This window comes from Orussus abietinus, unplaced genomic scaffold, assembly GCF_000612105.2.
Source record: "Orussus abietinus isolate OABI.00-Male unplaced genomic scaffold, Oabi_2.0 scaffold13, whole genome shotgun sequence".
Taxonomy (NCBI): domain Eukaryota; kingdom Metazoa; phylum Arthropoda; class Insecta; order Hymenoptera; family Orussidae; genus Orussus; species Orussus abietinus.
Genome location: NW_019394887.1, coordinates 1780086 through 1807713, shown reverse-complemented (window position 1 = coordinate 1807713; position 27628 = coordinate 1780086). Strand labels below are relative to the sequence as shown.

The 27628-nt window shown below is 51.9% G+C and overlaps 3 protein-coding genes and 1 long non-coding RNA gene across 9 annotated transcripts in view; 2 read left to right on the top strand and 2 right to left on the bottom strand.

Moving 5' to 3' along the window:
* Positions 1 to 12987, top strand: part of LOC105698149 (zinc finger protein castor homolog 1) — a 53449-nt gene extending 40462 nt beyond the window's left edge. The window contains exons 7-11 of one of the 3 annotated variants that reach the window (XM_012422163.1): positions 7690 to 8112; positions 8197 to 8268; positions 8347 to 10008; positions 10484 to 10582; positions 10697 to 12987. In XM_012422163.1, the coding sequence (XP_012277586.1) occupies positions 7690 to 8112; positions 8197 to 8268; positions 8347 to 10008; positions 10484 to 10582; positions 10697 to 12108 (3668 nt within the window). In that variant the 3' untranslated portion in view covers positions 12109 to 12987. Of the gene's footprint in view, positions 1 to 7689; positions 8269 to 8346; positions 10009 to 10483; positions 10583 to 10696 lie in introns of all 3 variants that reach the window. The other 2 variants (XM_012422153.1, XM_012422171.1) reach the window with 2 other exon arrangements.
* A 3356-nt stretch (positions 12988 to 16343) lies between these two features.
* Positions 16344 to 18585, bottom strand: LOC105698676. The gene is made up of 3 exons (XR_001103940.1): positions 18197 to 18585; positions 17953 to 18079; positions 16344 to 17253 (listed from the first exon to the last, which is right to left on the bottom strand). It is a non-coding gene; the product is annotated as an uncharacterized LOC105698676 (long non-coding RNA).
* Positions 18586 to 18678: 93 nt separating this feature from the next.
* On the top strand, positions 18679 to 21972 carry LOC105698667. 2 transcript variants are annotated; one of them, XM_012423121.2, is made up of 3 exons: positions 18679 to 18948; positions 20303 to 20508; positions 21301 to 21972. In XM_012423121.2, exons 2-3 carry the CDS (start codon positions 20427 to 20429, stop codon positions 21846 to 21848), a joined length of 630 nt encoding a protein of 209 aa, XP_012278544.1. In that variant the 5' UTR covers positions 18679 to 18948; positions 20303 to 20426; the 3' UTR covers positions 21849 to 21972. The 2 variants fall into 2 exon arrangements, with proteins under 2 accessions (XP_012278544.1, XP_012278552.1); XM_012423129.2 differs by lacking the exon at positions 18679 to 18948 and adding an exon at positions 20031 to 20143.
* A 1394-nt stretch (positions 21973 to 23366) lies between these two features.
* LOC105698646 (alkaline phosphatase) lies at positions 23367 to 26917 on the bottom strand. 3 transcript variants are annotated; one of them, XM_012423079.2, is made up of 8 exons: positions 26733 to 26917; positions 26443 to 26645; positions 26118 to 26310; positions 25754 to 25917; positions 25279 to 25626; positions 24822 to 25020; positions 24208 to 24426; positions 23367 to 23649 (listed from the first exon to the last, which is right to left on the bottom strand). In XM_012423079.2, exons 1-8 carry the CDS (start codon positions 26806 to 26808, stop codon positions 23414 to 23416), a joined length of 1638 nt encoding a protein of 545 aa, XP_012278502.1. In that variant the 5' UTR covers positions 26809 to 26917; the 3' UTR covers positions 23367 to 23413. The 3 variants fall into 3 exon arrangements, with proteins under 3 accessions (XP_012278502.1, XP_012278511.1, XP_012278519.1); XM_012423088.2 differs by having other exon boundaries at positions 26443 to 26661; positions 26733 to 26889; XM_012423096.2 differs by lacking the exon at positions 26733 to 26917 and having other exon boundaries at positions 26385 to 26472.
* Positions 26918 to 27628: the final 711 nt, after the last annotated feature.

The following is a 27628-nucleotide window of genomic DNA, read 5'->3' as shown; positions in this document are numbered from 1 at the left end:
CAGGAGCGCGGGGACGCTGCCGTCGAGGTGGAGCGGCGCCGCCCGGAGGGCTCGTAAGAAGAGGAGCGTCTCGGTAGTCGGGCCGAATTCGCGTTCCTGCGGTAAAAAGTGGGTATCGAGGGGGGCCGAGGGAGGCGGCGGATAGGAAACGTTATATCAGAGATTTATCGCGGGTCCTCCGGTGACCCTGGGCGCCCGGGCGGCATCTCGCACCGGCCTAATTTATATCGCTGCCCGAGTTTTTACTAATTTCGCCCGGTGGAGAGTCGCTTGGGGGCCACCGGGCAAAAGCACCGGCGTAGCGAGGAACGCGCCTCGACATCCGCCGAATGCGCCCCGCGAAACCCCACGTCGGGCCTCCCTCTCGGCGCGGAATGCCGTCGCCATGTTTCTTCTGGTACCGCGACTCGGTCGCTGCCCGAATCCCCGAAGGCGATCGGCCCTTCGATCGGCGCCCTTGGGTGTTGGGTTTCCCTCGAGCTCGCGTTAAATCCTAGCGCCGCGGAATTCCCACGCGGAAACGCGGCCGCGCTCAAGCTAAGCGGCCCCTGCGGTCATCGGAGGCGGGAAACAAAGCCACCCGGGCCCCGGGACGGCTGCCGGGTAAACGGTCCTCCGCGAGAACGCGGAACGACGGAAACTGCCGTCTCTTTTTCCCGCCTCCTTAACGAGCGGCCTGCCCTCTTTCGGTTCGAGATCGGATTCTCGAAATAGTCCAACCGGATGTCGCGCGACCCGCTCGGATCTTCGGTTATTTGCTCGTTCCGGCGCTCCCACGTGCGGCCGTTCTCCGTCTCGGGTCCCTCGACATTGCCCGGGGGATCTTCCCGATCCCGGAGACCGGCCGTCGCCTATTCGCGACCTTCCCTCGGGACGTCCCGGACTTGGGACTCGCCCACGTCCCGCGGAACCGAATTCGAAAGACTCGTAGTAGAGACTCGAGCCAGGGTAAAAATTGGGCCGCGCAAAAATGGCGGGGCTGCGTTTCGAGGCTTCGGGATCGGGCTCGGCGATGGATTCCTCGTTTCGAGGACGGTATGCGATTGCCAATAGTTTTCCCGATCCCGAACCGATCGGGGCCAGGCGGCCAACTGCGCCGCGCGAGTCCGTCGATGGTTTCGCAATTTGCCTTACGATCGCCGCATTTTTATTGCCAAATCCCCGATCGGAATCCTCCCTCGCGTCGCCTCCTTCTCGGGGGAAAAATCCCGGCCGCGTCCCGCCAGGACGGAAATAGCGAGGTCCGATCGGCGATCGCTCCTCCGGAATCGCTCCTACTAGACCCTCCGATTCGGTAACGCCGACGCCTCGGGGTCGCGGATACGCTCCTGGCAGCAAATCATCGAGTCCGTGACGAGAATAAACGTCATTGCTCCTTTCTTTGTTCCGGCTAAGATTAGGACATTTGAGAGGGAAGGAAAAAGGAGTCGGGAACGTCCGACCCGAGCCGGGAATAGTGGCGATCGCCGATCGATTCCATCTCCCTCCCCGAGTGCCGATCGGCGGACGAATCGCCGATCGAGAGTTCGGTTAATTAGGCCCCGGCGTCCTCTCCTGGCCGTCCTCTTCGTCATTCGGCAGCCGACCCCCGCGTTCCGGGCGCGAGAAAAAGGTTAAGGAGCAGGATCCCCCGAAAGGGAGTCCTCCGGAGGTTTCCCGAGGTCGATCGACTCGGTCGATAAATCGGTCCCCGTACGCGGAGGGAATTTCAAACCAGCTCCCCGTGGCCGAGGAGGGGAGAAACGGAGAGAAAGAGACGGGGAGCCTTTCCGACGGGCGATTTGTCGAACGCCCAACAGCTGTCGCTCGTCGTCTCTTGTCAAGGGTAATTAAAGCCCGCGACGAGATTCGAAGATGCCGACGTATTATGGCACGTCGTTCGTTCGACCGGCTCCAGATGCGATTCCCGGAGCCGCGAGTTCCCCCGATTTCCGCGAGGCCGCCTCGGAATTCCGCGGCCCGACTTCCGGACGTCCGTCGAGCGGGATTCCGGGCCGGAGGGGCTTACTCGACGCTCGAGAAAAGAGAAAAAAAAAAGAAAAAAAAAGGAAAGGAAGGCAGCTCGGGAACGAGGAGCGCCGATTGTTTTAGCGCTAGGCCTAACCTAAAACGGCGGCGCTCGCGAAGGAGGGGGTGGAGGGGAGGGCGACGCTCGTCGGAATCGTTTTGCAAGAGCGCGCGGAGACGCACCGCGCTAGGGCGACCGGGGAGCGGGAGGGCGAGCACCGAGCCGGCTGCCAAATCATCCGAGCGGAATCGGAGAAATTTAAAAAATATTCTAAATTTAATTAGCCGACGCGCGAGGCAGCGACCGTGCCTCGCGCGCGCTCTTTCGAAACCACCCGAGCTGCCAATGCCCGGTGAAAAATAGCCGATCGCCGTCGGGGAAGGGGCGAGACGTCGGACGCGCCGGCGCACTCGCCCTCGATCGAGTCGGGTCGCGGGTCCATAAATCGCGCGGGGGGGGGGCCTCTTCCAATTTTTCAGGAAAAAGGCTCGGCGCCTTGGCGTCGGATTTCTGTTTTGACAGCGGGCCGCCGATCCGTGGCGCGATTTCGGGCCGAATCGACCTCGCGAGGCGAGGGAGCGCCGCGTCCAAGGGCACCGGGAACAAAGGGCGGGAGCTCTCCCCTCGGCCCGTGGGCTCCATTTGAATTTGTAGAAAGGGTTCGATTCTGTTTATTTTCAAAGATGGCGGGCCGAGGGGCCGAGGGGGCTACGCCTACTCGGTTTTTCGCTCCCGCTTCCTCGTACCCGGGGGTTTAACGTTACATGCGGGGATCCGGGGTGCCCGGGGGGGTCCGGACCCGCCACCCAAAGGGGTGGCCGAGCGCGGCCTCGAAAAATCCATAGTCGAGGCCGGGACGTTGGGGGGCACCGGCCGATTAAAATCGAAAGCCCCCGAGTAAAACGATCCCGGCCCCGAACGCTCTTTATTATCGGGGCGCCCAATTAAAAGGGGAACGAAACACCCGCCGCCCCGGCCTGGATTTCGGTCCTTTCGGGACGATCCGGAGAAGGAACGGACGCCTCGCGTCCGCCGGCTTTCGGAGAGGCGCGAACGAGGAGGACGCTAATTGGTGCGGCCTTCGCCTCGGAGGACTTCGAATCTCTTTCTCTCTCTCTATTGGCGACCTCGGGCCCTTCCCCCGGCCCCCTAGAGCGGAAGCGAGGACTCGCGCCGACGGCGGAGGATCGTCGCCGAGGCGGTCCTCCTCGTCCGCGGGTCCCGAGGCTTGGAAGTGAACGGGGCTCGACGCCAGGACCGGGCTAACCAACCATGAGAACCCGCCGCACTAATTATAATGAGCGGTCCGCCGCGAATCGGAGAACGGTACGTTTATTTCGGTCGGCGGTCCCCTAGAGGGTCCGTCCGTTCCTCCGGGCCGCCGTCGCCGCTAACGTGGCCGTCACCCCCCGAAGACGAGGCCCCCCTTTCAGGGGTTCTCGTGGGGCATCGCGCCCGATCCGCGGAAAACCGCGGCGATAAATCCCCCGGGCAATTACCGCCGGAGATCGGCGGACGCGAGCGGGAGTGCCAACCTCGGGGCCGATTTCCTCGTTCATAGATCTCCCGAGGTTGGTGCTAACCGACCGAGCGCACTAATTATAATGAGAGAGAGGGAGAGAAAGAGAGAGAGAGAGCGGCACCCGTTTATTCTGGTCGGCGCGTCCCGCCACTGACCAAACGGCCGGCTCGCCCCCTCCCGGCTCCGCGCGGCCGCTCGGGGAAGGTGCTAAACGACGGCACCGCTCCCGGCCTACGCGGACCGGGAAAATGGCGACCATAACGTAATTTTGACAGAAATAACGCCGGGCCTCTCGTCTCCTCGCTTTTCGGCTTACCTCGCCCCGAGAGGACAATAAGTCGGCGACACTCGCGCATCTGAGAATAGTTTAGTATCCGCCGCCTCTCCGCCGCCTCCCCGGCGCAACCCTTCTGCCGGGCCCGGCCTTTTCCGGGCACCGTCGAGATCGATCCGTTGGGAGGTTCCTCGACGTTCGGGACCTCTCGAGAGCCGAGCCGGGGACCCTCCACTCGACGGCCGTCCGCACGCGGGGCCAACGGACGCGGGATATGCCGCCGTAATCGCGGTCGCGATTTTCGGGCATGTAGGCCAGCGCTACGTGCAAGCTCGCCGTTATAAAGGGTTATTCATCCGCGCTGCGGATTAAATGATAAAAAAAGGAGAGGCCCGTTTGAAATACGGGGCCTTTTCAGGATCGGCTTTTTGAAAATTTTAAACCCCTTTCGCCGAGCTCCGAGAGTTTTAAGAACGTAGAATAAAGGGTTCCGCCTGAAAGGGAGGAAGCCGGAGGGCCCGGGACGCGGGCCCCGGAGGGGGCTGAGGAGGGGGGGAAGGGACGCCCCTCGCGTCCCGGGGTTTCTCATATTTTTAAGATTTGCTCTTTAAGCCCCGTCACGTTTTTCGTATTCTCATTCAAAACCCCGGGACGGCTTCGCCGAGCGTGGGTGGCGCATCTGGTGACCCTTCGAGAGCCCGCGATTCCCTCGTCTCTTTCTCTCCTCCTCCGGCGTACAAAAAAAAAAAAAAAAATAACCCCTTTCCCTCGAGATTTCGAGCGTTTACGTTTGAGGAGGGATCGTTGGTTTGGACGGCGAACGGGGGGATTTTGGTCCCCAGGAGGTTTTCCAGATTGGTGGTCAATGCTCGCGGTCGGCCTCGCGAAGCCGGCAAATTGGAGGCGATCGATCGCCCACCGGATCCCCGAGATCGATCATCCGACGCCGTCGTCCGAGTCTTCAAGGCTCCGATGAGTACCGCGAGCACCTAGAGCTCGATACGTCTTGGCACGGCTCCCTAGGGGACCATCCAAGAGCATAAAGAAGCCATTTAACGCGGCTCAGGATCCATTATTCCCGAGGCGCGTCGTTTCAATTAGACCCCGAGCGTACTCAATTAGGACTCTCCGTGATCCGGCAAACTTGAGAATGGACCCTCGGAGGAAGGAGAGACCGTCGAATCGATCTCTCGCCCCCTTTCCCTCGTGGCCGAGTCTCTCGAAGGCGGCTTTGTGCTCGGCCACCGACGCACCCCGGGTTTTGGCAAGCGGCCTGCTACCTTGCACCCACGTAGGGAGCGGAGGTCGGCCGAGGTCCCCGAGGAAGCGGTCGTTCCCGCCGCTCTACGCGCCCTTGGAGGTGGCGTGGCAACAAGAGGGAAAAGTCGGCCGTCGGCGACGCCGGCCGCGCAAAGAGGCCTGCAAAAGTGTCGTGTCCCTCCGCATATTCGGAGGTCCCGTATGGCTCTCTCGGACGGATATAATGCCGGAGCATAATGCTCGCCGAATCCTCCCCCCACTCGCTGGGTCCGGTGTCCCCTCCCCGCCGCCGCCCCGGCCTTCGCCGACGCGCACTCGCGCATACTCGCGCATACTGGCGCATACTCGCGCCCCGCCGCCGCTCCGGGCCGTTTCTCTCGTTCGCCTGGCGACGCCAGCGCCCTCTCCTCCTCTTTCGCCTCTTCCTCCTCGCGCTCGCTCGGTCGCTCGCTCGAGAGAGAGAGCGCGCGCGCGCGAGACGAGAAACGCGGAACGAGAGTCCTCGTATAATACTCCCCGGGGAGGGGCCGAGAGATGGCCGGGCACGCCGCGCGTCTCGAGAAATATTCGACAATTTTTAAACTCGTTCCTGAACGCATTCAAACGTCGGCAAGTATTTCTCGGAATCGGCGCCGCCGCCGCGCGCGTCCCGGCATTTTCGTCCGCGTCCTCTCGGTATTCCTGCCCCGAGGAATCGCGCGAGTGCCCTCGCTCCTCCCCCGCGCGAGTCGCGGCCGATATGGGGCCGACGTCGCTCGGTTTCGCCCGATTTCTCGGTTTTAACCCTTTCAGTGCCGGAGGCCGATATATCGGCCCTCGGTGCACTGGCGAAAAGTGCCAGACACGATATGTGCCCATAATTATGAAAGTGGTCTAACTCATATATTTTTTGTTTTTAATTCAATTACATTGAATTAATTTCGTTTGAAATAATATGGCGTGAAATAACTGATAAACTCATTTTTTTGAAAGAATGTTATATAAAATACTTATGGGAAGTATTTCACTTGAATATTACGTTAAATACTTAAGAAAAGTATTTCACTTGAATGTTACGTAAAATACTTAAAAGAAGTATTTTGCTTAATGTTACGTAAAATTCATAAGGGAAGTATTCCACTTGAATGTTATGTAAAATACTTAAGGGACGTATTTTACTTGAATGTTACATAAAATACCTAAGGGAAGTATTTTGCTTAATGTTACGTAAAATATATAAGGGAAGTATTTTGCTCAATGTTAAATAAAATACATAAGTGAAGTATTTCACTTGAATGTTACATAAAATACTTAAGAGAAGTATTTTACTTAATGTTAAATAAAATACATAAGTGAGGTATTGACGATGCCCTCGCTCTCCAAGAGCCACTCCGGGTCTCTTCCGAGACTCGGCGCGAAACATTGGCGTTACGCGATCGAGGGTTCCGTCATCGTTGACTTATCCGATGCTTCCGTCGTCGCGTGGTCGGGGTCCACCTGGAACACGCCCCCCCTGTCCCGGCTTTCTTCGTCCCTCCGCGGCAGATCAACATGACCGAATCGCGATGTCAAAGTAACCGACAAGTGTTGAAGGAATTTAAATATACGCGTCTACTATTGACAAGTCCTTATATGTCCCGTAGATCTCGCAGAATACGAGTTTCGAGCTCCGCGCCTACGCTTGGTCCGTTTCCCGGTCGCCGCCATTTTGGATCGCTAACGGACACCTCCAAAAACCGATCAAAAATAACTTTCCCGCTCCCGGGGTCGCGATTCTATCAATCGGGCCGATCCTACGAAATCTAACCTAACCTAACGTCGTCCCGAGACGTCCTCGACAATTAGATAATCGAGGTGTAACCTCTCGCTCGACCCTGGCCGCGATCCTGGCACCCTTGCGCGACGCCATTGTGCATACGCGTATTGCGATCGGCCGATAGTTTTTTACCTCGCGAGACCATTCTTCTCCTCTGGCCTTAAGATTTTTTTCCCCACTCCGAACGATCCCTTTCGGTCCGCGGCGACCGCCGGCAGGCCAACCAGTTTTCGGCCCTTCTAACGCGCCCTCCGAAGAGCGTGGGTCGGCGAACGGCCCGCTCATAACTCTCGATATGCGTATCGGAAGTCGCACCACGCGACGATACCTTCGAACGCCCTCGTGGCGACATCTACCAATAGCCGTAGGAACTTGGTCGCGCGCGGCCGCGGCGCTCGAACTCGAGCTTGGCGACGTCTGGCGGAAGTAACGCGGACCGCGTCGCGCGTTCGCCACCTCGAAACGTGACCGTGGCGACATCTGGCGTAACCAGTGGGAAGCGTGTCCTCAACGGCGGATAACGCGAGCGCAGTAATACTGCTCATTCGTTGCAGGATACGAGCGAGCCAGCGGTCGGTATCGCAATAAAATCGGCGGTTTATCTCGGTAGATAAGGTAGATACTACTTTCGCGAACGAGACTCCTGTCGAAGAGGTCCGTTTGACCGCCGTCCAGCAGGTCGATTTTCTAACTCTAATCTAGTATAATTTCCAGAAGGGAGGAATTAGGGTTATATTTCACTCTTACCAAAGATAGGATATCGAGCCGCGGGAGCAATCCCGCCCAGTGTACGACGTTCTTATAAACGGAACCGTGATTTTCTGTTTCAGCACTGTTCAGACAGAGCATGTCCCCCGTGGCGGACCCCCTGATCGGCGGTACGAAATCGACGGTACCCCAGCCGATAATCGATTATTCGCGATACGTGAGGAGGTACTCCTCCGGGCAGGAGTGCGGAAGCTCGTACTGCAAGGAACTCGGGTGCCGCGAGCACTTCCATTGCTTGGATTGCAGTGGTAGGGTGTTCGTGAAAAAGGAGGAGATGATCAGGCACTTCAAGTGGCACAAAAAGAGGGACGAGTCCTTGCAGCACGGTTTCATGAGGTACTCGCCCACGGACGACTGTTCGGAGAGGCACCCCGGGCGAGCGTGTCCCCACAACCGGAAACAAACCCACTACCACTGCATCCACGAAAACTGCGACAAGGTTTACATATCGACGTCCGACGTGCAGATGCACGCCAACTATCACCGTAAGGATTCGGCTATTATTCAGGAAGGTTTTCAGCGGTTTAGAGCTACCGAGAGTTGCGGAGCTGATCACTGTCCCTTCGCAGGACAGAGGACGACGCACTTCCACTGTAGGCGTCCCGGTTGCCGGTTCACCTTCAAGAACAAGGCCGACATGGGTAACTATGCGATCCCGCGTCGCCCGGGACCGGAAACCGGCCTCCGAGACTCATCGCGCTTTCCTTGTCACTTTACAGAGAAGCACAAGTCCTACCACATCAAGGACGAGCAGCTCTCGCGGGACGGCTTTAAGAAGTTCATGAAGTCCGAGGCGTGCTCCTTCGAGCAGTGCCGCTTCTCCAAGGTGTGCAACCACATCCACTGCATCCGTCCGCACTGCAGCTACGTCCTCCACTCGGCCAGCCAGCTCTACTCGCACAAGCGGAAGCACGAGAGGCACGAGACCGAGCTGGCCTACCGGAAGTACAAGCAGGGGAGTCTGGGCTCGGTCGGGGGCGCCCGCCCCCCGGGGTCCTGGGCCCCCGACGACCTCGGGCCCCAGACCATGGCGCTGAGCCTGAACGGCGAGAGCTCCAACGAGGGCAGGGGCTCGCCCTACTCGATGGACTACTACTCGATGGACGACTCCTTCCAAAGCGCGAGTGACCTCGCCATGGACCTGACGGCGCCTGCCGCGGCGCTCGGCTCCTCGGCCGCGGCCTCCTCGACCTCCGCCGCCACTGCCGTCGTCGCAGCCGCCGCCGCAACGACGGCCGATCAGCGGCAGCTCACCCCGGCTGAGCTGGCCTACCTGGCGCCTGCAGGCGCCGAGTGCCCCTGTCAGCTGGCCAGGGATCACCACCACTGCGGCCTGGACCGCTGCGGTGCCACCCTGCGGGACCCTCGCGAGGTCCGGGACCACCTCCGGGAGCACGAGACCCAGGAGCGCGTAACCGACGCCTACTTCGAGGAGGGCGGCTGTGAGGAAGGCTGCCCCTATGCCGACAAGGAGAAGCACTACCACTGCACCTGGGAGAACTGCCGCGAGGTCATCCTCTCGACGGACAAGCCCTTCCGGAGGCTGCAGCACTACAAGATCCACGAGTACAGCAGGCAGCTCAACCTCTCGTGCTCCTCCCACGCCCTGTCTCCGGACGTTACCCTCACCCACCTGACCAACATCGATGCGATGTTCAGGCGGAAACGCGGCCGGCCACCGAAGAACCGGGTCATCGAGATCTGGTCCGGCGGAGACCCCGCCACGCATACCCAGGACACGCCGCAGGCCATCTTCACCAGCTTCAAGCTGCCCAAGCCCGCGTCCAGCAACGCGCCTACCCCTCAGCCGGACGACCGGGACGGGAGCGTGTCGCCCTCGAACAGCCTGGGGGAGCCCGAAGGGTTCTCCACGTACAACCCCGAGGGGTGTCCCGACGTCGCCTGCGTGCTGCGCTCCACCAGGCATCACCACTGCTCTCAGCCCAGGTGTCACTTCTGCACCGACAGGCCCGATCAGCTGCTGATGCACAGCAAGGACTTCCACGACAACGTCGACATCCTCCCCGGGTTCGCCTTCTTCGACAAGATGGTGGACTGCCGGCTCCCCGGGTGCTACAGCAACCGGGTCAACCGGCACTTCCACTGTACCAGACCAAATTGCGCCTACACCTTCGTGAGGTACTCGACGATGTCCCTGCACGAGAAGCAACACTCCACTCGTTCCGAGACCCCCGTCACGGAGATGAACCAGGAGACGCAGACGCAGTGCCAGAGTCTCCTGCAGGAGATCAAGCCCAGAATACAAGTGAAGAATCCCGCCGACCTGATAGTCAAGTCGGAAGACGGCTCGGAGGAGAACAAACCCGCGACCGAGGACAAGAAATCCGAGGTTCCTAGTCCCGATGCCAGCAAGACTACCGGTAAGGATCCCCGCAAAGAAACTCCCCGTTGAAGCCCCTCGTAGACAGCGATGGAAATCAAGTCTTTCGAATCGTTTCGACTCGCCCTAGGTCTTGGGGTTTCTCGAGGGTGCGAACCGACATGTCGGTGAAACCGTCGAAACGATTCGAATCGGCGCAAGTCTCGGTCGAACCCCGACCGGAGACGTTGCAAACGTTAGACTTGACGACCATCGCCACTCGTAGCCGAGTTTTGTCAGTAGTGATCGTAGTACAGACGATATGAAGTCACAACGAGTATGCATGAAGAGTTTGCACGTAGTCGCACCCCCGGTACCATCGAAACGTATAGCGATTAGAGGACACCCGGATGTCTCTTGGCGCATCTATTCTTTTTTTCTTTTTTTACGTTTGACCTAGAACGTATCTACTCTGCGGTGGTTGTATCATAGTGGGAGGTATTTGAAGTGTTGGTTGTTTGGTTGATTGTTGCTAGTGGTGAGGGCGGCAGGCACCTATTATCCGGTCAGCGGACCGCCGAGCGAACCCGCACTTCCGGGCGCCATGCTATCCATGCGAGCTTCCGTGCACCAAGGTTCGTGTATGACGTTTTGTGCTTCGACCATCGTATTTGTACTCTGTAGTCAACCGTGGCCGCCCCTCCGCTCCGTGAAAGCGTTCCTTCTTAACGCGTGTCTTCCCGTTACAGAGACCCAGGTCCTTCCGTCGACGAGCGCCTCGCCGCACACCCTCTACGGCCCCGAGCAAAGCTGCAGCAGACCCTTTTGCAAGCTGAAGCGCAAGAACCACTATCACTGCAACGCGTGCAATCAAGCGTTCTCGGAGCTGGATCGACTGGTGGCGCACATAGCCAAACACTCGACCGGGGCCATCCTGAGTCAACAGCACGACCTGGCCTCCCAGAGTCGGGGGGCGGTGCGGCACGACTACCTGGCCGAGCTCTCCCAGAAGCACGATTTCATGGCCCAAAACGCTCAAATGGCTCAGAACATCCAGAACTTCCAGAACATGCACCGTCAGATGCAGCAGACTCTGGGTCAGATGGGTCAGCAGGTGCAGGTGAAGGAGGTCAAGCTGGAGAGTCCCCGATGCAGCAGCGACTCCGGCTCTCAAGGGATGCCGGGGGTGAAGAAGGAACAAGCCGAAGTCAACCGAGACGAGGGCAACGGTGCCATGGCCGAAGGGAACGAGAACGGCCAAATCCCTCAGGCCCTGGCGCAGAATCTCCAGCAATCCCCGGCCCCCTCCGGCTTCGAGCTGGACCTGAGCCACGGCTTCCACTTCCCGAGTCCGGCGGTAATGGCCGCGATGAACCAGCAAATAGCGCTGATGAACCAGGCCCTTCCCCCGTTTCTGCAACACGGGGGAATGTATGCCGGCGGTCCGGGGTTGATGTTCGCTCCGGGTCTGCCTCCGGGCAACTTCCTTCCGCCGTCCAGGGACGAAAACCCCCTGGCCTCGCTAGCGGCCAACTTGAAGATGGGAGGGAAGAGGGCCCTGTCGCCCTCCGACTCTTCTCCGGAAGCCAAGAAGCAGAGACTCCACCACTCCATGAGGATGTTGAAGGACGAGCCCGTTCCCGAGGGGTACGTCAGGTTCAGGTTCAACGAGGATTGCAGGTACCCGCACTGCGGCTACCGGGAGCACCAGACCCACTTCCACTGCATGCGCCAGGACTGCGGGTATTCGTTCTGCGACAAAACCCGGTTCGTCCAGCACACCGCCCGACACGAGCGCCTGGACACTCTCATGGGCGGGGACTTCCAGCAGTACCGAGCCAATGTTCCCTGCGGAAGGTCCCAGTGCGCGTACACCTCCTCCCTGGGCTCCATGCAGAACAAGGCCTCGCACTTCCACTGCCTGAAGTGCGACTTCGTCTGCACCGACACGAACAAGGTCGTAGGACACCGGCGCCAACACGCGAAGCTGGACAGCATCGCGGCGGCCGGGTTCCAGAAGTTCACGCCCAGCCAGCCCTGCGGAGCGGTCCAGTGCCAGCACTCGGGGAAGCAGACCCACTACCACTGCCTCCAGTGCCAGTACGCAGTGTTGGGTCTGGCCCAGATGTCGGCCCACAAGTACCGCCACATGGACGGCTAAGGTCCGCGGCGTAGCACCGTCGACGGCGACTCGACGGTTAGAGGCTCCTCAAGGTTCTCGTCCCTTCCCAGGACCCCGACATTCCCCGAAACGCCCGAACGTCCTACTCTCCTCGCGCGGGTGGCGAGGGATCTCGGTCCGCTCCCAGGGGAGGCGATTCCCACCTCGCTAGTAGTTAAATGCGTCCACCTACGGAGGTCCGAGACGACAAGACGACGACGCGTATCCGTATAGCTTTAGCACGAAAAAGACACATCGTTTTATTTAATAGAGCCGACACACGCGGCAGTACTCGCCTTAACGTAGTTATAGTACCTACTCGCGGAGATGCGCCCAGGGACGCGTAGCCGTTCCGTCTGGCCTCTAGGGACTCCTAGTTAGTTAATGCAAAGCGCGACCAGCGAGACGGGTCGAGTGGGGCCGCTTCGACCGGTAAAACCGAGACCCTGGCCAAACCCGAAACCCCGGCGTCTCTCTCGGTCGTTGATCGGAAAAGTGGCCGAGGGTTCGTGGTTTAGCGGTCGGCTACGTTGCGAGCGGCGACAAGACAACCCCAAAGAGGGTGAACTCGGCACGAGCGTCGTCTCCTCGCTGACTCGGAGACGGGGAAGGACTGGCGGACTCTCGGGGGGAAGCTCCGCGAGCACGATTTCGGGGTGCACTAGGGGTAAACGGTAACGCGAGCACGTGGTCGCCAAGAGCCGTACTAAAGATACCTTCCGGGTGAGAGTCGCGCCCACCGGGTACGTATAATCGTATTACAAACAGTATTGAGATACTTTAATTAAACGAAAAAGACTGCCAGCCAGGAACGAGGAGGAGGGAGATGATTTTCGCAAGGCGGACCGCATAGGCGGTAAAAGAAAAAAAAAAAAAAAACGAGGAACGCGACGGAAGCGCGGCTCCGGGGACACCGAGGATCTTCGACGGACGTGGCGGAAAGTATATCGGAATATACTCTAAAAGTAACGGGGGGGGATATACCGAGATGTCTAATATATGTATATGTATCTACACGTGTAACCGATACGCTAAGTTAGGTGTCTCGCGCTTTTATTCCTAGAGGATGTCTACGCTCGACAGAAAGAGAATAAGAGGGGGACGGTCCTGTGCGCATTCGTCAAGTAGGTGTATCTTCCACCTCCTCCCCTGAAACTCCGCAAGACCACCCCCGACGTAATCGCCTATTCCGCCGAAGTTCGCCCATATAAGTGTTAAAAGACGCTAGAGAAGTAGACTCGAGTAATGGATAAGTCGTCTAAGCACCGTGGTATCCGCAGTGTGCCTGCGTCAAGCCAAACCACGGTTTCCCTCCAAGGTTTCTCGTCCTCCGAGAAACCGGAGTCCCGAAAGGCCTCACCTTTTCGTTCCCCGAGTCCCTCCCTCGGGGCTTTTCCCCCTATTCCTTTCGTACTAGAACGATACTAGTCCACGCGTAAAAGGCCCGCCAGGAAGAAATTGACTATCACCCGAGCAAGGGGAAAAACTGCTGGTTGCACTTGAGTCAGACATATTGTGCTATACCGAAGGATCCTTCTCCGCGGAGAGACGGACGTAGAGAGACAATAGCCGAGATATCGCTCCCTATTAACCGATCGTCCACTGTATTTATACGAAGAAAGGGATAGAGAATATGCCGAGGGACGAAAGTCACGCTACGGAGATATTTTTTCGATGGTGGTACCGGCGCGTTGGGTGTCGCGCCGCCTCCAGCCGAGTAACGTCGACGAGACGCACCTAGGGTGCCTTTAGAATCTTCGCTCGAACTTTAAGGGCCGTGCCTTAGCACCGTGGAACGAGGACTTGATCGGAATCGAGGACCCGGGAACGAGATCAGTGCCTTAAGGAAGGACTCGCGAGGGTTCGTCGTTGGCCCCCCCCGGGGAGCGAGCGAGCGTACTTCTCAAACTTTAGTTGGACCCTTTGAAACGTGGAGGCCGCAATCAAACGTAGGGATGAAGGCGATTCGCGCCCCGCAACTGCCGTATCTTCATTTAATAGTCAAGTATTTTGGGACGAGGATCCAGCGTCGGGATAGAGGTCCAAAGCGTATGGCCAAAGTTTGACCGAAGTATGTTCGCGTTAAGCCTCAGAGTCGTGGCGACAACTACGGTCCCTCTTGTCCTCGAGGAGGAGCGAGATGAGTCTCTGACAAAGACGATTCTAAACCGGAGGGAAATTAGTCTAATCGTTTTATTTTAATGGTAGCATTCCATAGGAAGTACACACGATAGTCATCCCACCCTAGCCCGCCGTGATACAGTTTTCGAGACCTGGTGGAACCCTCCGAGGTTCGGTCGGGAGTTATCTCGGAGTCCCCTTGGCGACCTAAGTCGCGTAAGGTAGATGAAGTAATAAGAGGCCAACGGAGGAAAGACTAGACGGAGAAAGCCCTCCACGTGATATCTTATGTCGGACACGCGATACGGTTCAAACTTTTCTTCCCGGCTCTTTTTATACTTTGAGAAAATTGTATTCCGTCTGGGGCTAGGCTAGCAGCCATATGAGTGCCATATCACGTGTTATACGAATATCGGGAGTGATCCTCGAGGCGAAGATAAGAAATATCCGCGGTTGTAATATATTTATTTAGGGTTTAGAGAGGAGACAGAGGAGAGACTAGAGAACGTGGTACCGAGTACGCGTTCAATTAGTACGCACTGAACCAACCTCGCGAAGCCGTCCTCGAGCCCACGGTGTGGGGATCTTTTTTTTAACCCCAAAGAAACCGAGAGGTCGTTCGGAAAAGGTTTTCACGAATTCTAAGAGCAGCGGAACCGTCGAGGGTAGATGTATACATATAACTTAGACGAGTACCTTCGTCGAGGTTGGCTGACTGCAAATTCATTTACCGAATTCGCGTTTTAGGGCGGATATAATCGAGCCAACCTCGAAGAGCCCTCCTCGAATCCCCCGGAAGGGACCTTTTGGCCCCGAAGGAGGCGAAAGGGGATTTGCAAAAGGTGTCGAGAATAGGTATAACAATTGATTCGACCGGCCTCCTCGAGGTTGGCTCACTGGAAATCGTTTAACCGAGTACTGCACTACGGCTACCCTTGCGATCGCGTTGCAAATAAAATCTAGCGTATAACGTAGCGTACTACTTGGTAACTAGAGTATATCCTTCGGTCACTAGTATTACTATACACGCTCTGTATGGATTTAAGAGAGAAAGCTATTATATAATTTTANGCTTAGTTTTTAGTCTACTATAACATATTATAAAAGAAATCAAATCGGAGAGATCGATCTGGGATATCTTCCTTGTAAGTAAGTTTCAATCCAGTCTGTCCGCTTTCCGGTGAGTAGCCGGAAGTGAGAGAAAAATAGAACGTACAGGCGACGGTACAATCAACGAACGGGGGCGTCGGATACGCCGTGGAAAAAATCCCCTATCTAGGGATTTCTCGGTTCGCTCGTTTTTCTAAAAGCTTTCCACCCCTCATCTGCGAAAGCCGTTCACGCGAGGATCACGTGAACCAGCGTGGAAAACTTCCAAAGCCTCCAAAGATCGTTTGCAAATTTCTTCGGTTAGAGAAATAAACTGCGCTTGCACCTGAGCCTGATCGTTCTAATAATCGGAAGCACCGGTTCTAAGTACGCGTCCGTAGATAAAGGTCGATAAAAATCGATGGTCAGGTATTTTCCCTCGGGATGGGTTGGACGGGAGAGGTCCACGCCGGGATCACGTGAACGGCCGTGGAAAAACCCCAAAGGCTAGGGACCCTACCAGGAGACCTCTCAGCCGTCGACCCGTTGTTCGCGGCACGGCAGAACCCCGAGAAAATTGAGAAAAACGAGGAAATCTCTCCCGGCTAGCCCGAGCCGAATAGTCGACCGAAATAGACTCCATGGCCAGTCCTATTCGCACTTTATGGAGTTCATCATAAGCTCTCGGTACCGGGAGTTCCGAGCTGGGCGCCTCGCAAGAGGAACGCGCAAGGGGAATGGAGATATCAAAGTCATTCCCTTTTAACCCTTTGTCTACTAAGAGCGCCGGTAGACATTTGGCCGAATTTCATTTCTTTTCCCTTCTGCACAGGTTCGTAAATATCGTTTTATCAACACGTCCATTGCTGGAGTTAGAGCGCAAATCTTAATTTCCATTAAACGAACCGCGACTACTCGGGCCGATAATGGGAGCGCCGCTACAGAGACGGATAAAAAGCTGTACAGGATGATGCAATTCTCAAAGAAAATGCCAGGGTTGGGTAAATATAATACGTCATGTAATACCCGTAGTTTTCTACGCGTATATTACAACATACAATACGTCCCTAATTTTCTATACGAGCCTGAAGTATATTACGCCCTTCGATTTCAAATAAGAGAATAATAAATCCAGTTAGAAATTTGATATTAAACGGTATGAAGTTGAACGCAAACGCCAACTTAATGTACTATTCAATAAAAATATTCACGTGTTAACATATGTGCTAAAACATGTGTATAACCTAGCGGATGCCGTACATCATGCATCTGCTGCATCCTCCACATTGGAAACATAATTTACTACTTTCCTATGATTTTCAACGGTAAACTTCGTGAACTACATAATATACGTGAAAAATGTGGATAAACGTGAGAGTACCCAACCCTGGAAAATGCCTAAACGCGAGGGGCGAGTTTATGCGCTCCGAAGAAGAGGGTAGGATTAACCCCATCGGTGTAAACGGTTTAAGGAAGCGCAGGGTACGATGCCTCCACGAAGCAGTTTGCCACCGTTAATCCGAATGGCCGAATTTTAGCGTAAAGTATTCGGTGCCGTTCGCGTAGGCTTTTAAATGTATTTGGCGCGAAACTCTACCGAGTTCCTGATAGTACCTAAAGAACATTGGGTGGATTGTAGAGGGTACATCTCGATTCCTCCGCGTTCTCCGTCACGTTTCTCGTGCATGGACTGCAAATCCGATTCAACGTCGAACCACGTGCTCCCACTCTCGAAGATCCTGTCGGAGATTCTTCTGTGTTTGCTCCACACTCTAGCCCCTCTTCCCGGTTGCGTCAGAGATCAATGAAACGTTACGCAATGGGTCTAGACGACTGGGTACTCGATCCGATCTCCACTCGCCTATCCGACGTTTAACCGGGTTTCCGAGTGACGTTCGTGCTCGATCTTCGCGGCTTTCGAAAGCCGATTTGACCCTGAAATAGTAATGAACGTCTTTAGCCGTTTGCGACGTTAATCGTGGACATCACATAGAAGATTTCTTACGAGCCGTTTGCGACATTAATCGTGGACATCACATAGAAGATTTTTTACGAGCCGTTTGCCTCACCTACGCGTGCTATTAAGAAATTCAACCGTGAAGCTATAACAACATTTGCTTCTGAAAACCCGTTCTTACATTTTTTTTTTTTCATATACAGGTAGCCCTACTACAACTCAGCATCCTATAACACGGTTTCCCTCTAACACGATAAGAAAATCGCTCAAACCTTTGTACAACATTGTACTCCTACAGCACTGGATAACATGATTTTTGTTTAACATATTTAAAAACTAAATTATCTTAAAATAATGACGGGAAGGAATAATAAACTATAGTGCCTCTACATGAGAATAATATTTCTTCCTTTTTTTTCCGTTTTGTGTTATACACACATTTATATTTTTAATAAAAATTAAGTTGCTTGCTAATTGCTATTTTAAAATAAATTTAAACATTTGATGTTTAACGTAGATAGTTAAACAATTAGCGTGGATAGGAGGTAGACCATGAGGGAAAGCATGAGTCATTAAGTCATTCGAAAAGGAGTACCGTATTAGCCGATTACGGCAATCATTGGAACGCCTCTATTTATGGCTGACAATTCACCCAATTTCCAGCTGCATTTACTTACCAGGTTAATCATTTCCCAAATACTTTGGGGCAAGATAAGTCAGGGTAGAGGAAAATAAGCCGAAGTACGAACCGCTGGATGTCTTTCACCTCGAGCAGGTCAAAACTCGTCGAAAGGTCGAGAATTGCTGTTTCAAAGGACGGAAATCGGTTATGGTCGTACCATAAACCAAACCCAAGAACGTGTATTAGATATTGTCCTTGGTCGTACATAGTACCGAAATAAGGTGTTGGATACGACTTACCGCCTCTCGACATTTCCAGTACGATTGTATAGCTTCGTATACAGTTCCCGTCACTATACTACAGTAACGAAAAATTACAAAAATGCGTATCAAATATTTTTCATGGGGAATTAATCCCGAGGGCCACGCCATACAGGTGATCGCCGATCAGAAAGTTTGAAACGTTTTAACGTATACTTCTATATACTCCGGTTGCCTTTACGAGGTCCGAAGGACGTTATTTGGTAGACAAAGGACAAGGTGGCCCGTTTGTGAAACCTTCACCGCGTCCCTGTACCCGTTTCGACGTGTTTCAACGCGTCCAGGCGTCCCCACACACAAAAGAAGAAGCGCGCCTACGTGATCGTTTCCGCGTCGCAGGCGTTCTGCGATCTGATTGGCTGGCGGGTGGGCGCGCTGACCAATCAGAGCGCCCCATGGCGGTGAGAGGGTCACGTGACTCGCCTCTCTAGGGCTCACGCTCCCGCCGACCAACGGGACGCCAGTTGTTTGGGTTTCAGCGGAGCGAGAGGTGATTGCGGCAGCTGTACTCGACCAGAAGAGAGGAAACTCTGTACTTGAGCACGCAAGGAGTGTCCGGGCGCTTTCATCGAAGGATGGGCATATTTCGCGAGTTTCCTATAGTTTTTAATTTGTACAAGAAGTATAGTTAGACGTCGAGGAGAAGCCGGGTCGGAGTTACGGGGAAGCCAATGGCCGACAGGAACTCGAGGCTCGAATAGGTGCATGGATTTTCGAAGGCGGATTTTAAGGTGAGTCGGTGTTACGTTCGGAGGTAATTAGAAAAATATAATTAATTACCGAGATATATGTGTTGATTTTTATTCATATCCTATTCCGTTTACACCTTCGTCCTTTCGGTAGTCGTTTGTTCCTTATGAGAATCGGGTTCAGAGATTTCTACTACTTTGATTAACTAAAGTTTTGGCAAATTGTATCTTTCAGATTGTTAAATGTGTTAAAAGTCGCAGGATTTTACTAGAGTAGTAACGAGGGTGATCGAAGGTAGTTTGGGAAGTTCGATGTATCGTTTGTGTATGAAGGCGTTACTTTGTACTTGTTATCGGCATTCAATTTTACTTTAGATGTTATGCGGATACCAATATTTTTAGAATGAATGACCATGATTTCCATGCGTGTTTCGGTGGGACTTGATTTCTATTCATTCGTGGGTTCGACGTAGGTCATGACGGAGATGAAGGTCTTTTATTGAATGATGTTCCACTCCATGTATTTCACTCTAATTGAACGATACGACGAAAGGGGGAAGTCTCTGGAAGCGATACAATAATAGGAAGTCACGTGTAACTGTAGTTTGAGATTTAACGACAAGCTGTTAGGGGTTAAAGTAAGGTTGTTTCGTAATATCTTACCATACGTGATTACTTCTATGTGAATAATCGTGCAGCTCTTGAGAGGATTATTTTCTTTGAAATTATTACTATATTTGGTAGAAAATTGGCTAAAGAATTTATGTTTATTCTTATTTAATTCAAAGAGCACGATATCTTATGAGAAATTCCTTCGAAGGATTATGTATAGCAAGAAATATTTCCTCGCTCTGAGGAATTGCGATACAGTGTAGGTTACTTAAAATAAAAGGAAGGAAGAACAAGTTCGAAGCCTTCGGGCAAGTATCGGTAATGCCAGTGGTAAGCTCCGCCTTTTGCAACGAGAGAAGAAGGGGAATGTGGAAAGATTTCTACCTAAGAACACTAGAAACCGTAGAGGGGTAGCTACGATGGTGAACCGGACACATGCGCCTTCCCCCTGAGCGCAGTTAAGGAATTACGCGATTGTAACATAAATGACGCGGCCATGCCAACAGATTAATCGCGAGTTCGAAGGCTATCGCTTCTTCCAGCGATTTTTTGTTACGCGTTTTCGATCCCACGAGGGTTGAAGTCTCAGTTGAACTCTGAACGTCTGGCGGACCAGTTAAACGAAGTGAGTCGGAGCCTTGACTATTTTCAATTTTGCACCGTACCACTTAAACTTCGTCTATGTAGACTCTGTATAACCCTGGAGACATCGTGGAACTTATCGGAGTGGGAGGCACTCATCTTTTGATTAAGCAACCGAAAGTGAACGCTCTTATGTTTTCAGGAGAGATTCGCTGGCCCAGAACATCAAGAAATTTGGAATCTCATCTGCAGGCCACAGAGCAGACGACCGACCAATCAAAGGACAGAGTTCTTGCCGCTGACCAATCTGCGATTAAGGACTGTGTATGATGGCCGTGCCACAGGCTGCGGACACTGCCTGCTCGGTGAAGCCGACACTAGTACGACGTGTTTCCGACATGTTCAAAGGTATATTTACGTATACTTTTTCCCTTAATATGCTCGATATATCACAAAATCACATTTGACGTTTCTTTTTGTCAACGGATCAAATGAATTTCCCAAAGGATTTGATTTGCACTTTAGTTCAATTGAATTCAAACTATATGCAAGCGAATAAAAATAATCCTACGTAACAACAATTAAAAGATGAAGACAAGAAATTTGTCCTGAAAATGTTTGCATTTAAGCGTACAGGTACGAAGCAGAACTTCGGTGTCGTCAACGTGTATATTGTAACCGAGAACGCGTTGACATAAATACGTTACATAATCGTCTGCAAATGAAATAATACATTTATATGCAACCATATCAGAGACATGACGATAAATATAAATTATAAGTGAATTTTTCTTTTTAACGATATTTAGTCTCTCAGTCCGATGAAGTTGATTTCTGTCGTAGGATGTTTTTGTTTTAGTTTTAATATATTCTCAGTTAAGTCGGTACTGGATAAAAGAATCGGCAGTTAGGATTGAAGTTTAATTCGAGGCTTCCTCTCGGTGACATGTCGAAACAGTGGATATTGTTTTTGAGATATAATCGAGAGGTTAACGAAACGTCGAATCGGTTGTGCTCTGCATGATGAAATACTTGATTCTTTTTGAGTCGTGCCTGAGGTATTTACTCCGGTATTCGAGCCTGGTATCGCTTGGCTCGAAAAGGGGTTACATGCGATAATCTCTATCTCGTCAATGGGAGACCCTAGCTCACCCAGGCGTCCCTAATCGATCGCCTCTACCCTAATCTTAATGTCCACAGACGGGAACTACAGCGGGCCGCCGTCGCTCTTCCGGCACTCGTCCATGCAGAGGATCCGCCATTGCTGCCAGAACATGAATCTCTTTCCATATCTGCTCTACTCCTTCGGAAACTCGAAGTCCCATCCGGTGGCGAAGAAGGTGAACGTCTGCTTCAGCTTCTTCCTGAAAGGCATCACCGAGCGCATCTTCTTCTTGAACAGTAGTCTGAAACAGCGTGTCCTAGAAGGACTCGGGACCGAAGCACTCTCTCCCAAGAAATCGGGCCGGACCAGCCTAGAAAAAGTACCCCCTAAGTTCTCCAAATTTGAGAAACAGGAACGCAAGCGAATCTCCATAGTTCTGACTCTAGGTGTGTACTTTGCTCTCTTGGTGTTGGCTTTTCAACTTGTGGGACTATGCAGTCTGATGCTATATCCAGAGAAGTACACGCCTGGATTCATATTCCTGATCTCGGCGCTGGTGGTACTTGCAGTGATTTCTCTTAAAATAATGGTCCACGATACCATGGCCAAAGGGTACAAACGAGAGAAGAGGAAACTGCAATGATCGCCTGCTAATTCTGGCTGTATCGTTATTCCACCTAGTAGTGTTCTAAGATTCTGCTACTTTGACTTCGCGTTGATCTTCAGTTTTGAAAGGACATTCGGCAATAAATAACGTCTCTCCTGAACGGAATGATCGTCGAGCACATCTTCCCGACTAGCGACGTCGGATGAAACGTTTCTAGAGGTCTTCTATTTCTTTCATTTTTTTTTCTTCTTTTTTCTAACGAATCGTCAATCCGCTGAGATTCTCATTTAATTTCCACCGCTGTGGTTGATTCTGCTTATCGAGCTTTTCCTGGTTCAGTTAGCAAAAGGCTTTCGCCTGGGAGATTTCCGGAACTGTTAAGGGGATGTGAAAGTGGCATCCGAAAGCTCAATCGTTCATAAAACTTTTCCACGAACTGGGTGTCTCAAATCGTTTCATACTTTAAAACGTGAATACGGAGACCCTAAGATAGGTCCTGAAACTCATGAAATTTCATTTTTTATAAACTATTTTTAAAATACCTATAAACAAATTTGAAAAGAATTGACATTTCATGAGTTTCAGGACCTTCCTTAGAGTCTCCCTTTTCACGTTGTAAAGTTTCGAAATTATTCGGTAAACCGAGCTGGGAGAAAAGTTTTATAAACAAAACCTATTCTACGCCAGTTTCACATCACCTTAATCGAAAAATAATTTAGTGTCCCAGGGTGTAGCCCGTTAAGATACGCTGATCTCTTAAGTTTCCAGCTGGAATAAGTGTACGCAGAGTCTAATTTCCTTTACGAGTCGAAGAGCTAAACCGAGATACGGATATGGGGTTTGCTTTGTCCTGCTGGTCTTGGCAGTCCAGCTTGTTGGACTATGAAGTTTAAAGATACATCCGGAGTTATGTGCGACCAGAACGTGTCCTCCTCGTGGAAGTGCAGTCCCTTGGAGGATACGTTTTTAAGACTATGGAATATCTGGATAGGAAGATCATCTTCTGCGGTGCAACGTGGTCGTCACAAATTCTGTGATTAACAGGTTGCACAGAGAATTTTCTCCTACCAAACCAAATACTGTTCTCTTTCCAGTGCAAACCTATATCCTGCCTTTTGTTCAGTCCCTTACGTTTTTGTTTCGTCCACGGATCGATATTTATTCGTGCTTCGTGTATTTTCCACGCTTAGAAATGTCTTTGGCGAGATCTGTCATATCGTCTATTTTGATTTTAAATTATGGGAGTGTGCGGGCTCCATTCACGAGCGAGGTTTGGGATGATCCTTCCGTGTGTTTCCGAGGGGAAAAAAAAGAAAAATGAATTGTGGAGACATATCCGAGCGTGTTACTTGAATAGCCTAAGATGCGCAATACTTAATCGAGGGAGATGGTGGTAGGTCCCTCGAGGAGCAATCTCAGAAACGGCGAATTTTAAAGCTTCGCGAGCTGCTGATTAAAGAGTCACGATACAGATACCCTTATCCTGGGCGGCATAAGACTGAACATTGTTTAAACATACTTGTTTGTAAATAAATACGTGAAAGTACAAGGCGCAACCGCTAACACTGAGATTCTCTCCCGGCTTATCGTATTAAATGACGTCAGAGATCTGGCCCAGGGCGGTCGGTGGGAAAAACAGCTGTTAAAAAATCCCATTTATCACTAATCGTATAAATCGACGAGATGAGGAGAACGATGGTGCCGAGGAGGGACGGAAAGTATTCCTGGGAAATGCTGCCGGTATTTCTCATGTGCGGTCCGATTTTTGATGCGTAGGCTATTGCGTGGGCTACGTAGTTCTGCTCATGCGTAGAGTGGAAGAGATGACCGAACGGCCCTGTGAAAATAAAATCCTATCGTTGAAATTGTCATAAAGCGCTACTTTGAGGTGAAGTGAAACCCCTTCAAATCAGTCGGTTCGAATACAACACTTTTTTTTTAAGGGTATTAGGCCAAAATGTCCGAAACTTCGACACATCACTCCTGGTCATCTAAGAATTGTCCTGACACGTTGAAAATTTGGATTTTTTAATAAAATTTTTTAACTCACCCCAGAACCAATATGGCGTCCAGCTCAAGGGGGTCCCTCTGCAGTCAATTAGGGCCCCAGAAAGCACGAATCCAGAGGATTTCTGGAGTTATACTTGGATTTCTTTATAATTATTGCACGAAAACGTCAGGTGGAATATGCCATTTGGTATAATACTCAATATAATTTGACACAGCTGTCAATATAAAAACGAACGTCGGCAACGTAGGCACTTAGGAAAATCTTTATCGACGTCGATCAAGTTCCTCGACGTGTTTCACTTCACCTTAAGATGAATCATTGACCGGGAACATGACTCAGGAGCAAGTACCGAGACATTGTCGAGTGATAATGTTTTACCCGTACCTATGGCATACACTGCCACGTCGCCCCCGCCATGATAAGCCTCGTCGGTTATGATAGCGGCCTGCTGACTGTACGTGAAACTGGTGGTGTCGTGTAAAGATACGTTGATGCGTACTGATTTGTTGCCCACCACGGTGTATGCCATGTTATTAGGTCCTCCCGTACTGTAGGATAACGTGGTGAACGGTAATCCGTCGTGCTTAGATTTCTGGGCGATTCCTAAAATTGATATATAAACCCTTGCGACCACGTACTTAGTCTTAGAAATTAATTTCAATTTTTTTCATATTAAGGGGACGTGAAAGTGGGTACGCAGAGGTCTCGTGTATCAAACTCTTCTCTGAACCGGATGTATCGAATCGCTTCAAAGTTTAGAACGTGAATGTTAAAGCTATTAGGAAGGCCCTGACACTCGTAGGTGTTTTTTTACAATTGTTTATTAATAATGAAATTTCATGGGTGGCAGGACCTTCCTTATAGCCTGCGTATTTAAGTTGTGAAGTTTGAAACGATTCGGTACGCTCAGTTCGGAGAAAAGTTTCACGAACGATTGATACCTTGGATGGCATTCTCACATCCCCTTAATAATTTTAATCGATGGCTTGGAGTCATACCTAGGATCGAATTCCCCCTATCGCTGTACCCATTGATGGACATGGAATGAGTATGATCACTAGTGACGATCACGAGGGTTTCTTCTAGATCTACCAGAGCTAGAGTAGCATTAACTGCTTCGGAAAGCCTGACTGTTTCTTGCAGAGCTTGGGCAGCATGTCCTCTGTGGTGTGCAAAGTCAATGAGGCCTCCTTCGACCTACGAAGGCATAAAGTACTTCTCTTTCATGTCCGTCATCCAAGAATCTTAACGAAATAGATCCAACACGTTGGCGCCGTTAACCATCAGGAGATAATCTTACAAAATTGATGTCTCAACATTTCTACGCGATACGATATATAGAGCTAGTTGTAGTCCACGGAATGTGAATGCCGAATAAACCGGAGACCAACATGCTGGATCCAGGTTTCTTTTTTTGGACGCCATGGGTATTATCCGCTTAGGAATATTTTCTACCACTAGGAGGTAACCGGACTCGGATTTTTGTAGAATTTTTATAGCCGCCACGGTCATGTCTTCTAGGCTGGGTTGTCCCTTGGGACCCTTTTCACGGGCGTAATCCATGGGGAGGTGGCCGTTGGAAAATATGCCCAACAAAGACTCGGTTCTTTCGAAATCGACTCGCGAAAGCTCCTCGTTGTTTCCCACGACCTCGGAGGGTATGTTTAGCGAAAGCTTGTCGCTTTTCCACCTCTCTATTAGATTCCGCCCATCTGAGCTTCGACATGCCCACTCGTCTATGGGATCGTTTTTCCTAGCGGTGGCGTTGGATTGCAATACTTGTCTCCCACCTCCCATGATGACCTAAAGAGAGATCAACGAGTTTTGGATTAATCTTGTTAATCCTCGAAGCCGTCAGTTCAGTTCTCGGATACGAGATTTATCTCCTAGGGGAGTTTGGAGTCACGTTTGTTATAAGTTATGCACAGACCTTTATACTCTTGCCAGGCTCGTCCTCGATGAGCTGCCTCGCTATGTCTTTACAGTTCTTCGCCGATTTCGGCATCTTATTCTCGCACTCCCATCTTCTGTCGGCAGTGTGAGCGTAAAGTGCGGAAGGAGTGGCGTGAGTCACTCTGGTTGTCGTGACGAACCCTTAGATATGAGTAGGAAGATAAGGGATTAGATTTCGTAATGAAAGGTGATATCGATAATACCTAAGTAATGTATATTGCGCCCTACGATAGGGCAGAAACAGTTTTCTGTACTGTAGGCAACGGGTGAATCCGTTGTTTAAGGTATGTGTACGGGCTAGAGCGAAAGGCAGGCAAATTGTCGGTTGTTGGTAAACGTACCTGTATTTTTACCAACCGAGTGGGCCCAGTCGAAAATCGACTCCAGCCGACGAGCGGAATCCAAGCTGGACTCGCAGTCGCCTAGTCGAACGCTCGCGTCGACTCCTGCGACCTGGTAGTTCGTTTTGACGCCGCTGAACAGCGCCGTCGCGGTCGACGCCGAGTCCGGCACTTGCTTGTTGGTATTATAAGTCTGTAATCAGTCGTCGGGAGTCAATCATAAGCCATGGAGGTAAGAATATGTACATGCCGTAAACCGTTACTAACGCCGGGGCCCAAGATGGCGTGGTAGGTTATCATCTGGAGAGACTTATTTCGCATCTACCTTTAATAAGCCGACATGGGGGAATCTTTCCCACGAAAGGTAATTCCTTTCTCCGCCTTGGTATATCCTACTAGCTGTTATAGTATCTGGACTCATGCCGTCACCGACGAATAGTACGACGTTCTTGGCGGTGTTCAGATTCCACTTGTTGGAAAGGGATTCTTTAAGATCCTTTTCGGCGGAATCGTGCCAAAACTTGGCGTCTAGGATGGTCGAGTTCTTGGTTAGAATTAGAAGAACGGGTAAGCTTTCGGTCTGGATATGAATAACGGTTTAAAGTTTGGACGTACCTTCGTAGGTTGTTACGTTTGAAAATAAAATGACGATTAAGGCAATAGTGAATTTCGAGTTCTTTGGCACGGACATCACGAGGCTTAATTCGGGGTGGTTGGCGGTTTTCCTTTGGAGGAAAAGAATTCTTTTAAATGCGTGGATCGTCTCTGTTATTCGAGTAGCAGGTGTCGACTAATTAGGCCTCGAAGATTGATAACAAATGAGTTGGTAGATCCCTCACGTGGTCGCGTCCTGTGCTGCCCTCTGGTTTCGTTTCCCCAAGGGCGGCGCAACGAATTTCTGGTAGGGGCTCACGCACTCGGGATGGCGGTGCCATCTACCAGTCGCCGTTGGCGGCTCACGTACTCGTGATGGTAATACCATGCGATACTTTATCGGGAGATGTTGCTCCGATGGTAAAGAAATTAAGAGCGAGGTATAGATACATGAAGGTCCAATTGATATCCTTAGTGTAAGGTTTTATTATTAACAATAGTGAGTAAAATAATTACTGGTATGGAAGTTAATTCCAAGAGGTGATATCTTCCTTCCCCTTTCCTTGGGGGGCGGAGCGGCACGCCAAGGCACGAAGTAACACTAGGTATGAGAATTTATTGATCGTATTTTTTCTCCTTTTGTCCACCAAGTTGGGAGCCGGGAAGGAATTAAAGATGGCGGTAGTTTTTCCATTGTCTTCCCCCACTGCGCGGCGCAGCCCCCTCGGCGGGGGAAGGAAGTGCAGCGAAGGGGTGAAAAATGGCCGGGAGAATACTTTGCGCTAACTGTAGGGGTGGCTTGGCACCCCCACCAAATGTCAGGGCTTCCATTCGTCCCCGAAGAAAAAATCCCTTGGACGTGCCATTAAGGGGCTACACCACTTTGACCCACCCAAAAGTTACGGTTTTTCAAGAAT

What these genes read in the sequence shown, in the direction of transcription:
- LOC105698646 (XM_012423079.2), bottom strand. Translation starts at nt 26,808, where the DNA reads ATGTCCGTGCCAAAGAACTCGAAATTCACTATTGCCTTAATCGTCATT. An exon ending in CCCATGTCGGCTTATTAAAG is followed by an intron (nt 26,311 to 26,442) that starts GTAGATGCGAAA and finishes GACTGATTACAG; the next exon opens with ACTTATAATACCAACAAGCA. An exon ending in AGCCTGGCAAGAGTATAAAG is followed by an intron (nt 25,627 to 25,753) that starts GTCTGTGCATAA and finishes ATCTCTCTTTAG; the next exon opens with GTCATCATGGGAGGTGGGAG.
- LOC105698667 (XM_012423121.2), top strand. Translation starts at nt 20,427, where the DNA reads ATGATGGCCGTGCCACAGGCTGCGGACACTGCCTGCTCGGTGAAGCCG. An exon ending in TGTTTCCGACATGTTCAAAG is followed by an intron (nt 20,509 to 21,300) that starts GTATATTTACGT and finishes TAATGTCCACAG; the next exon opens with ACGGGAACTACAGCGGGCCG.